Genomic DNA, 12,655 nt, shown 5'->3' on the forward strand with positions numbered 1-12,655 from the left:
ACTAATAATCACATCAAATCCTTATTAAATATTGCAAAGAAGTGGGGTATCCTCATCCTTTTCATAAAGTAAGAGAGCACTTTGAGTGTCCTCTAATCCAGATTCTAGATTAAGTTTGTATCCATCCTCATCTGGATAATTGGCATGGAAAATCTTGCTCTAAAATGGGTTGGGACGAGAGGCTAGTGGATATTCAGTGCAAGCAGGGACTGTGTGTTTGTCAGGTATAATCCTTGTGGCCAGTGAATGAGGTGGAAATGCTAACTATGATCCTGGCTAGACCCTGAATTTTGGATCATAATCATTAGTCCCTGAGAGGTGTATGAGGCTTATATCACAACATGCTTCACAAATGCACATTTGTGATGCTCTGAGATCTGTCAGGATAATGTTAATATGAAGTTAAAATCAAGTTATTTGCGCCAAATGGAGATTATTTGGCATTCTGGCACGTTATCTGAACTATGACTTTGAATGTAAGCTTGGAACAGGCCCCATATCTATTTTTTTGTACAGAATCCTGCATAATGGCATTAATATACATTTTTTATTTGTAAATTGGTATTAATAGACAATTGTGATTAACTTGCTTAAGTAGGACTGTCCTAATTTTCCCTCCACTTTCCCCTTCCCCAAAATCCTATCACTGATATAATCTGTCGTGCCTGCTGTCCTCCTGTTGTCCCCACACCCTCTCCTCCCTGACTTGCCTCTTGCTTCTACCCCTCAATAAAAGCATGCTGTGGTCTCTCCATCCTCAAGAAGCAGTCCCTTTATTCCACCTGCCTTTCCAACTACTTCCTCTCCCATCCTTTAATCTCTAAACTCAAAGGCACTATTTGCCACTGTTGCCTGCACTTCCTCTTTTCTAGCTCCACTTGGCCCCTTCATTCCACTGAAATTAATCTCACCAGGATCTCTGACTCCTTTCATGGCCAGAATTTCTGGCTCTCTACCTAATCCTCCTTCACTTGCTTATAAAACTGGTCACTTGCTCTCTTGACATCTTGTCCTTCCTTGGGTATTTGTGTCTTCTCCTGGCTCTTCTACCCTCTGATCATTCTTTCATTGTATCTCAGTGGATCCTCCTATTTTGTGGGCAGTCACGCAGGCTCTTCCCTTGACCAACTTCTCCTTTAACATTTTTTTGGGCTTCTTGCATGACTTCAGCTACCATGTGTATGTGGATAGGTTTGAGAGTTATCTTTTCCACTCTTAATCAGCTCCTTCCAACCTATCCCACATCTCAGCCTGTCTTTCTGACATCTTGGATGTGTCACTGCAATTTAAACACAACATGGGCAAACCTGAACTCCCTATCTTTGCTTTCCAAGCCTCCTCCCCTTTTTGTTACTGTTGACAATACCATCATCTTTCCTACTGCCCATAAACCTAGATGTTTATATTTGACTCCTTCTGCCTTATCCCACATATCCAGGCCACATCCAGATTTTTCTATAACACTTTTGAGTGTGCCTCCCCCTCTTAGTTGATCAGGTAAGCCTTTTGTTCAGTTCCTCATCTCCCATATTACTACAGTGACTCCTGTGACTTCCCTGACAACCACATCATCCATCCCTAGGCTATTCACAACAAAACTGCTAGAATCTTCCTTGTCTTTTTATTCTAAACACATCTCTCTCTCTCACCTTCTTGATTGCCTCCATTTGCTCCCCCTCTTCCACAGCATTTTGTTAAGCTTCTACTACAGTCCTTAAGACAATTCTGTCCCTCTTGTCTCCTGCTCTGCCAACAAGGCTATCCTTGATTCCCCTATGTTTGCATCTCCAACTCTTCTTGCTTTTTTCACGCAACCTTCTGCTTGGAATGCCCTTCCTGAACGGATCTTTAAGGGCAAATATTGCCTTTTTGCATTCCTCCAAGACCCACTGTTTCCATGATATTTGCAAAAAGTTAGTCAACTAATAATGCATAGGTTTGAAGGGTGGTTGAGTGTAGTTATTTTTTAAAATGTACCTCGTGTGCTGTTTATATAATTTTGATTGCATCCCTCTTCACACAGTGTATGTTTGTTTTAGACTGCAAGCTAAAGCCTGGGTGGTTGCTACCAGAATACAAGCACTTTTTTAAAGTAGCATTTTGTAGTAGAAAACCTATTAGAACCAGTTTTATAATAGCACTTAGCTTATTACATTTTCTGGTATGTTTTCTGTTCACTTGCAAAACTTAATGCACACAGAGAAGGTGAAACTTTTGCAAGTCCCCCCAAGCAATATATTTTTTTCATGTTAGCATTACCTTTTGTGGAGAGATCTCAGATTCTCCTCTCCCACCCATTTCCCCCTCCAATAGCAACCGAACACGTCCTCAAAGCCTCAATCTTCATTCTTCTAGCTGAGAACTGAATGGGTCTCCCGTGTACATAAACTGTGTTCTTTAATTTCCTGAGGGACAGGCATGTGTGGTGACTCTTTCAGCCAAGTAAGGAGATCTTAAAATTAGAATATCTGCATGGGTAACCAGAAAAACCAAGTATGTATACAATCTAAATCTGGGAGTTTCCTTACTAGCATGACTGTCATCAATACAACCTCTTTGGAATAAAATGAGAGGTTTTCCATTGCAGTATCAGGGCCACTAGCTTCTCTAGTTTTAAATATTTTCATTTTACATCAACTAAAAGTATAGATGGGGCCTGCTAGACATGGTTCAAGCAGAAATGCTTTGAACCAAAGAAAATATGTCAATGTAAGGAACTAGAAGGTATAAGAACTGTTGCAGTGTCTGGGAATGATAGGTATAATTAACATTGCTATGGCCATCACTGAAAACTAGGTATTTTAAGAGGACATGTGGGGGCCCCAGGGCCAGAGGGGAGGAACAGTAGAGGCTACATGAAGTCCTCAAGTCTCTTGCCTGAAATGGTGACACAGATCTTCATTCCCCAAATGCAAGTTAATTTGACAATAGATGTTTTGAAATTGGTTGGAGTCCTACCTAAATGATTTTCATATTTGGGCCACTTCAGCACAACCCTCTTGAAAGCTAGAAAATTTAACATGCTATGGATGTTCAAAAATATGGTGTCCAGTGGGCAACTATATGGTGTCCAGTGGGCAACAATAGTCCAGTGGGCAACTATTCACTAATATTCCAAACCTAATAGGGTTGATCTCTTCCTTCATGTTCCTCCATCCAGTGTTTTAAGAGCCACCTAATTAGGCCTCTCTTCCTCTCTGGGATCGTATCCTCTCATCTAAAACTTACTGCGTCAGAAATGTGTAATACTAGGACTAATTAAGAGAATTGTATATCTGAGCAAATGACTTTAAAGTATAGACAAAGTCATGCAGTCAGGATAATTTTTCTTGAAAAACCTTGACACCCCCCCCCCCCCAAAAAAAAAAAAAAAAAAGGTCTTAGACTCCTGTCCTGATTGCCAGTCTCCTGCTTGGGGAGGGGGAGAATAGTTCCTTTGCAGTGTTATCATTTCCTTGTTGGATGCTACTGCTTTGCAGTTTAATTCCTTGAATTTCTCCAAGAATAAGTCCAGTTGAGCAAAGTTCACAGATCTATGCAGCATCTGACTAAGAAGAGGCTGCTCAATAAAGGGAGCTAGGGTTTTTTTATTGGCACACTTCCCACTGCTGAAGTGAAAGATGCTGCATCTTCTGGTTCTGAGACGTTAGCTGGTCCACTGTTCATTCCTCAGTTATTTGTCATGAAACTGTAAAATCACCTGCTATGTACCATCAGTGTATTAGTCTAATTTTGAATAAGTTGACCATACTTCTCATCTTAACTGAGAGCAGATACATCGACTTGTTGTGAACACTTCAAACTTTATCAAGAATTTGAAGTGTCTGTCAGTGTGTTCCTCTTGTTGTATCTGATCAACAATTCATCAGCTGTATGATGTCATCTTGAATTGTTTGTAATCAGCACAGTCAGATTAAAAGGAATCCAGTTACTATACTGTTAGGGCTAAACTCTGCTTTAAGGTAAAGTAACCCAGCAGCCCTGCATGGGTGGAACTGAGGGCAGAATATGGCCCTCAGCCTGAATGAGATATGAGGTCTGAGTCAGTAGCATTACATTTGTTGACGCTACGGTTTTCATCACTCTGAAAAATACAGGTAACTAATGTAGTAGAACAGGTCCACAGTTATTGTCAAAGTCAGAATTTAGAAAAAAACACTTTACAATATCAAAGAGGGAGTGCTCTTTTTTTTTGTTTAGTCTTTGTAATCTTCTAGTAACTAAGTCTGAAATTTAATTTAATTGATGGCTGTAGAAGTGATAGTCAAGTAACAAAAGGAAAAATCATGTCCACAACGTGCTCTAATAGTGCAGTGATGGGAAACAACTGATGTTCTTTGTTTACAAGATCCAATAAAAGGCCAACTTTAAAATTACTGTAATGACTGTTCCAGAATAAAAAAAAATACAGTTCAAAATCTAAATGGGTCTGATTTTGAAGGTCGCTATCTTACAAGAAAAAAACTTCAAATCCAGACTCCAGCAAGAAACTGCTGAATTGGAATTCATTTGCAAATTGGATACTATTAATTTAGGCTTAAATAGAGACTGGGAGTGGCTAAGTTATTATGCAAGGTAGCCTATTTCCCCTTGTTTTTTCCTACCCCTACCCCCCCCCCGACGTTCTGGTTAAACTTGGATTTATGCTGGAAATGGCCCACCTTGATTATCATGCACATTGTAAGGAGAGTGGTCACTTTGGATGAGCTATTACCAGCAGGAGAGTGAGTTTGTGTGTGGGGGGGCGGAGGGTGAGAAAACCTGGATTTGTGCTGGACATGGCCCAACTTGATGATCGCTTTAGATAAGCTATTACCAGCAGGAGAGTGGGGTGGGAGGAGGTATTGTTTCATGGTCCCTGTGTATATAATGTCTTCTGCAGTTTCCACAGTATGCATCCGATGAAGTGAGCTGTAGCTCACGAAAGCTCATGCTCAAATAAATTGGTTAGTCTCTAAGGTGCCACAAGTACTCCTTTTCTTTTTGCGAATACAGACTAACACGGCTGTTACTCTGAAACCTATCAGAAATACTGTTATCTATCCAAGTTCTGATAACTATAGCACAGTTATCAGCTTTCAAATAGCTGAAAAAAACCAAGCATCAAACTCTAATGGAAGTGTGACAATCTCCAAATTTAGGGAAATTTATTCTGTAGACTTCTAAAGATATTTCACACAATACGAATCTTATAGGACCTTTGTGGTCTGAACTAACTTCCATTCCCCACAATGTTTAACTAAGATTATTTAAATTTGATTTTTTTCTAACTTGAATGTCAAACATCTGCATTGTAGAATGGCATACACTTAAACCACTGCTAGGATATATGGCTCAGGTGCTTGATTAAAAGGACTTTAGTTATAGTGGTTTGTCACTGTTACAGATAATCCAGTTTGATGGTAACATTACCAGTTGCCTTATGTGAAATGAGTCAGTTGAGAGGGCATGGACTGCTGTGATAGATACCTTGTTAGCACTGGGAGGCCACTGTTTGAATTACTATGGAGACTAAGCCTTTGACAGCTAGGGGTGTGCTTTACATGCCAACTGTTGAGGTACACTGGTTTGCAGTGTTACTGTCTATGCTATATCACTTCTGTGGATGAAGAGAATACTTCACTTGTACTCTTAATCTAGTCCTTTTCCTGGGTATTAAAATCTTTAACACTTTTATTTATATTTCTTCTCCTCCCTCTCCCCCATCCCCCAAATAAAGGGAAGACAAAGAACAAAATAGAGGAATGGGGAAGGAAGGAAGGGGGACAGGGAGGAAGAGCCCCATCTCGAGTTTCATCTGCTACGAATAAATTAGGGTATATCTACGCTACAATTGAACATCCATGGCTGCTCCATGTCAGCTGACTTGGGCTCAGGCTACAGGATTGTAAAATTCTATGTAGATGTTGAGGCTCAGGCTGAACCCCTGGCTCAGGGAGCCTCCCCCTCAGAAACCCAAAATATCAGAGAAAGTTCTCTCTTGATTTTACAGCTTAGCCCTATTCAACTCTTTTTCAGAACAAGGAAGAAGTGATGGCAGTGAGACTCCGTGAAGCAGACAGCATAGCAGCTGTGGCAGAACTCCAGCAGCACATTGCTGAACTGGAAATCCAGGTAACAAATAACACTCGCAAATGCTAAATGTGCAACATAGTACTGGCCTCATCCTTATTTAGCATTATCCCTTTTATTGGCTCCCTTTTCCTTCTTACCTCAGCACAAGGCCATGCTACTCTAATGTTGGGTAATGCTATACTGTTGAATATTTCCTTTTAGAAATAAAGACCTTGCTTTCTGTCAAATAAATATATTTCTGGGATGTTAATTATTGCTTCCATGCAAGTGACAGAGAGCCATGCATTTCTTCTTGGCTTCTAACTTGCCTGTTTGCCTTTGCTGACTTTGTCAATGTAATGTAAATGTAAACTACTAATGAATGTTTCAAAAATTGAAAACCTCCTTTTAGATTTAAAAAAAAATTCTCATCGTTTAATTCCAATCACCTTTCTTGTTTTGCCCAATTGTATTGCCAGGGCCAGAAGTGTAGGCATTGTCCTAAACCCACATTTCAATTGTCTCAGCTATATATTGTTTGACTTTAACTATAATAGTCTTGCTCTTGCTATGGCCTGTAGTCTCTGAGGGTGCTTTCTTAAGCTTCTATTTCAACCCCCTCACTTCCAATCTATACTTCTGGGCCTATATTATTCCATGGCCTGATGACTTGCTGGCTCTAGGGATAATCAGTGACAATTATGTACCCTTTAGGTACTTTTCTGCTATCAAAAATCTGACCCCATGTCTCACCTACAACTCTTCTGTCTTAACTCTGCTGTGCCAGTTTTGATTGTCCTCCTTACAACTTCTCACAGCTGAATGTCAACCACTGTCTTAACTGGGACTTTTCTTCCCTCTGAGTTGCTGTAACAACTTCAGTCGAGAGCTTCCTCTTGCCCACTCACCAGATTGATTTGAGGGAATCAAGCCCCCGAATCCCCTGGTGTTCTAAGCCTCTAGAGTCTGAACAGAGTCCAGGCACTGCTGCTGTCTAGGAGTCTCTAGACACGGTCTCTCGAGTGCAAACCCTCTGTCTAGCATGCCCCTTCTGAGAGCAGTGACCACATGCCCTACTGCCCAGTCCCTGGAACCATTGCTAAGTCCTCAAACTTTCCTCCTGCACTGCCCAGCTTAAAAACTCTCCCAGATCTCCAGCCAGGTGGTGGTGTGAATCCACAATCTACTACTTCATGGGCTGTGGGGTAGGCATAATGCATGAAATTCAGATACTTTGCACAGGATTCTAAAACCATTGCTCTTTATTTAATTGCATGACATACATGGATCTAGTTTTTAAAAAACGAAACCCTATGTATATTTCCCTGCCTGTTTCCTCAACACTCCAAAGTATAATTTGGGATGGGGTGAAGATTCTCTGGGAGCTGTCCAGGCTTGTGTTCTGAAATGTGGAGTCTTCTTCCCCCAGCTCCTCTTCTCTGGCCTTGGCCAGTCTGTCCTCTTCCTCTTGCCCCTTTCTTTGCACTGATCTTTTCCCCTATAAGTCCCTTTTTTTTAAACCCCTCCTTTGTTACTTCTTTCTGTGTCACGCTGCTGGTAACTTTCCACCTTCTCCATTTCCATTACCCCTGCAAACAAATTGGGAGAAATCTCTTCTGGCTTAAATGTCCTCTGGCTTCAGGCATTTCCACTTGGATAGGTGACCATTACATTCTAATAAGTTGTCATTGTCCCTGAGCTGCCAGCTATGTAATACAGCCCTGCCAGCCCATAGTAGATTCCATATTTACTTAGAGGCATTGAGTGATGCTGTAATTTTGTAGCACCAACTTCAAATATCAGTCAGACTTCCTAGTTGTACAGAGAGACTTCCTAAATTGCCCCAGTCGTTTCCTCTGAAATGTTGCCTTCAAAACGTTTCTCTTTAGCTTATTGTGGCCAAGCTTTTCTCTCCCTTTGATCCCTCAACTACTGTATCTTTTTTCCTTTCCCCTTAGCTACACTTACATGATCCAAACTCTTTTTTTAAAATCCCAACCTATTCCTTTACTGCACTCTTGTCTTGCTGTCTGTACGAGAAAGTGATACAGCATCTGTTCATTTTCTTTGCGACACTGATGTCTGCTTTATAGGCTGCTGTGTACAAATAAAGTTAACAGAGCCTTTATGAAGCTTCCTTTACCATGAATACTTTTCCTCAAGCACAGTAGGCACAAAAATGATTGAAAGATAGAGCAATCATCTGTTTTATCACATTGTGCCTAGATACTGTGTGATAAGTGCCTTAGAAATGCATAATAAGTAAAATTATTACAGATGAATTGCTTATCTCTGAAGCAAGATAACAAGAAAATAGCTGCGTTTTAGTCAATCTCTTCTCATGTACTCTTCATATGTACTAACAAACATTTTATTAAAAAAGGTGTACTACACTTTTATCCACTTTTTTTTAAATCCTAGATTTTTAAGACCAGAAGGGGCCTTTGGATCATATGGTTCAGCGACGTGAGTCGCATGCATAGTTGCACAACACCTCTATGGGCTGCATACAGAAACAAAATGGCATCCTCTTGCAGCGTGACCTCACACGTACAGTGCATGTGAGATCATGCTGTGTGGAGAATGCCATTTTGTAGAGCAGGTCTGCTGCACTGGTGCATGCGTTCAGGAGTTGTGCAGTTGAACTAGTTAGTCTAGCCTCCTGTATAACAAGGCTGTAGAGTTTCACCATTATCTCTATATTGAGCCCAATAATTTGTTAGACTAAAGCAGACCTTCTTGCTGAAAGGCATCTGGTCTTAATTAGAAGACTTTAGGAGATGAAGAATTCACCCTCCCTTGGTAGGTTGTTCTGGTAGTTAAACACGGTCTTAAACTTGTGCCGTATATCTAATTTGAATTTGTCTGGCTTTAACTTCCAGCCATTGTTCTTGTTTGCTTTCCTCCATTAGAGTAAAGAGTTGTTCAGTACCTGGTGTTTCCTCCCAGAGAAGGTCTAGACAACATAATCAAGTCACCTTTCAATTTCTTTTTGATAGGATAAATAGATTGAGCTCTCTAAGCCTCATATTAAGGCATTTTCTCCAGCCTTCAGACTATCTTTGTGGCTCTGCTCTGTACCCTCTCTAATTTTTCAACATCTTCTAAAAACAATGGACACCAGAACTATGTGCAGTGTTCTAGAATCTTTAACAATATACAGTCAAACACTTCCCTACTCATTACTCCTGTTTATGCATCCAACGATCACTTTTGCCACAGTATAACATTAAAAGCTGATGTGAAGTTGCTTGTCCTTTATCACCCCTAAATTCTTTTCAATCTCTCCGCTTTCCAAGATACTGTCCCCTATTCTGTAGGTATGGCTTGCATTCTTTGTTCCTAGATGTGCAACTTTCCATTTGGCTGTATTAAAATACTTGTTAAGTAGTGACCCTGTTTTAGCAGGCCTCGTTGATGTTTCCTGTTAACATTCTGTAGCTTGTTTCAATGAGATGCATTCACTTTTTTCGGAAATAAGAAAAGTGGATGTTTTCTTCTGTTTGTAATCCATTTATGGTATGAAGTCATTCTATCATGTCTGACATGCAGAGTTGCTCATTTTTCAAGCTTGCGCTGTTCAGTTTCCTTTGTGTGCTACTGATCCTATTAACAGGTTTCAGATCAGTCTGTTGAAGTAGCTGCATTTTGTATTCCAGTATTTGGCCATTGTTTTGTCATATCCCGGTTATGTACAGACACATCACTTTAAACTTGAGTTTGTATTCTTTCAGTAGAAATATTAGTTTCTCTAACATAAATCTAGGACATAAAGACATTTTAAAATGCTCATTTGTGATTAACTAGATTGTGCTAAAGTTTTCAACATATGAAAAGCATTGTGAGCAGATAACTTCTCCTAAAGATATTGCAGAGACCAGGTGGATGAGATAATATATTCTATTGGACCAACTTTTGTTGGTGAGACACAAGCTTTTGAGCTACACGGAGCTCTTCTTCAGGTCTGTGTAGCTCAAAAACTTGTGTCTCAGTAAGAAGTTGGTCCAGTAGAATATATTACCTCAACCACCTTGTTTAATATCATGGGACTAACACTGCTACAACATTTAGCTTAAAGATAGTACTTCTGGTAGCAATAATGAAGCTTATGCTCAAAACCTACTACTTCGGGAATCCATACCCAAAGCCTTCATAACGCCTTAACCAAAAAACAATAGAATAGTCATGGAGAATAAATGCTTATTTCTAGAGCTAGTGAACTACACCCCAAATAAAACACAAACAGAAGTTTTGCCTTTAAGAAGCTGCAGATCTATCTTTATATTACACAAAAAACAAACCCTACATTAACATTATTAAGGCTGCAAAGTCAAGCACTCAAAAGTTAGGAAATGTCAGAATTGAGATTGCATACATAATCTTAATTTGGCCCATATGTATTATGATCCAGTCTGATTATCACATACTGTTTTTTATTTCTTAAATTTTGAGTGCTTGACTTTACACCCTTAAAGTTCTTTTAACATAGTTTGTGTAATTTCCGATCTTATTAAAAAAAATTGGGAAAGACTGATTCAGTCATGTGGCATCATATTGACCCTCTACATGGTTCACCAGCAGGGTAGGAACCTTTAGATCCATGACAGACTTCTGCCACTTGAACTAACAGAGTAATGGATAGCAGAAATAGATGATCTTATCCTCTATGTGGACAAGCACTAAAGGAGAAGACACTGCTAGTGAGTGATGGATATTTGCTGCCAGCAGAGGAATGGTGACTCAGGAATTGTGGACTTGATTCTAGGCTTCGGGGGAGTTCTCTAGTGGGCATAGACTATTCTGCCATTTTACCCTAAGTTTGACCTTTTCTGACCCATTCCCTCCAACCTGTCCCTGTTTCTATCTCACCACTGGCTCCTCATCCCATTCTCTTCTCACCTAAGCAGTCCCAGTTTTCTTGCCTGGTAAATCCTAATATTACCTCTCCTTACACTCCATCCCAGTCTCCCCACCCCTCTAGTTCCTTGTCCCCAGTTACCTTGGCTAGCTAACTCAGTTCACTCCCTGGTCTCCAGTTGCCTGCCTCTCCTGCCCACCCCTGGGCTTCTCATTCGATTTGTGTCTTCACCTCCTCTTGTTCCAGTTTTTTCCCAGCCAGTCACCGTGCTCATCCTGGCTCCTTGTCTAATCTCCAATCCCTCCCACAACTGGTTCCAAGTCTGTCTTTTTGCCCTGCTAGTTTTTTCTTTTGTCCCAGCCTCTTCACCAGGCTTGTTGTGCCATCTACTCACCCACAATATCCTGGGTTTGGCTCTTTGTTCCCTATGTGTTTGTCAGGTGGGTTCCTCTCCCACAATACCCGTTTGCCAGCAGAGGGGTCACTGAGAATACAGGGAAGACAGGCCACCAGTTTCAGTGCCTGGCCATTTGCTCTGTAGGGATTGTGCACACAGTGTGGTTAGCGTTAGGAGCTGTGAGGGAATGGAGCATGCTCAGTGAGGCTGGAATCTTCTGAGATTAGATGTAAACCTCTAGCAAGTCTCCACGGAGCATGTGTTGTCTGCCGTTTTTTCAAAGTCTGATACATTGGCCTAATTTGGGTGGATTTTCACCAGGATGACAAAAAGCACATCCCTGACACAAAGGCTATTCCCTGCCAAAATTCAAATCTTTGCTCTATCATGGCCATGCTTTAAAGCTTTCCAAAGAGAAGGTCTCCAGAATTTTGACACTGGAAAATCTGGTAATTTTCTCTAGTCTTGTCCTTAACTGCTGAACTGTTTTGGCTGAAATTTTCCAGAATAGATGCAGCCTGAGGCAGACACCCACATAGAAAATTTTATTCCAAATGGTTAACATCTGTTAGTTTTAAAAGCACATGAAAACGGGGCCTTACAACTGGAAGTGTCAGGCAGCCTCAAAACTAAACTATGCTACTGCCCGATCTATAATAGAGAGATGAGAATTCTCTGTGGAGAAGGATCTGCCTCCATGTGTCCTCTTAAGATTGTTCTGTTGCATGGTCACTTCCAACCCTCTCATCATTGCTCTGACCTAACCCAGGGGTGCAAGAGGGTCCTTCAGAATCACTCCTCTTTAAGACATTACTATTTGTATTTCAAGTCTTAAAGTGCACTCTGGATAACAGGAATTTATGGAGTGTCTGTGGCTGACTCTAAAACTAAGTGATTAAACTTAACTTGGAGCATCACAAACGGCTACCCTTGTGGCAGTGTTGTAGGGTTGATAAAAATGCAGGGGGGGAAGTCAAGTTACCACATACTCTTCCTTTTGAGGGGGAAGGGTGCTTTTCTAAGAAACTCTAGGGATTAAGTGTCAGACCAACATGGGCCATAATCATGTTTAGCCTAAATCATGCATTTTTCTGTGAATTTTTTCCTAGGTGCAAGTGCAAGACACTTGGTGTTAAATTTGTAATACATATGAAGTATCACTACACCCACACTAATACTGATCTGACTGTACATATATAGGTGCTAAATTTAAATCACTGTTTTGGATCACTTTTAGTTACGTTAAACACAATGGTAGTTAAAAGGAAATGCAAAATTCTAGTACTTAACAGTGGATATAATTGTCTAACAAAATAGCTTTTGATTATTTATTTCTCTATAACCAT

The 12,655-nt window shown here is 40.5% G+C and overlaps 1 protein-coding gene across 7 annotated transcripts in view; it reads left to right on the top strand.

The window, feature by feature from the left end:
* The window catches only part of EVI5 (ecotropic viral integration site 5), a 152,007-nt gene that overhangs the window by 70,287 nt on the left and 69,065 nt on the right, over positions 1-12,655 (top strand). For all 7 annotated transcript variants that reach the window (XM_074961325.1, XM_074961322.1, XM_074961319.1 and 4 more), the window contains one exon: positions 6,019-6,114. In XM_074961325.1, coding sequence (XP_074817426.1) covers positions 6,019-6,114 — 96 coding nt within the window. The remainder of the gene's footprint in view (positions 1-6,018; positions 6,115-12,655) is intronic.

The sequence above is a fragment of the Natator depressus genome, chromosome 8 (assembly GCF_965152275.1).
Source record: "Natator depressus isolate rNatDep1 chromosome 8, rNatDep2.hap1, whole genome shotgun sequence".
Lineage (NCBI taxonomy): Eukaryota > Metazoa > Chordata > Testudines > Cheloniidae > Natator > Natator depressus.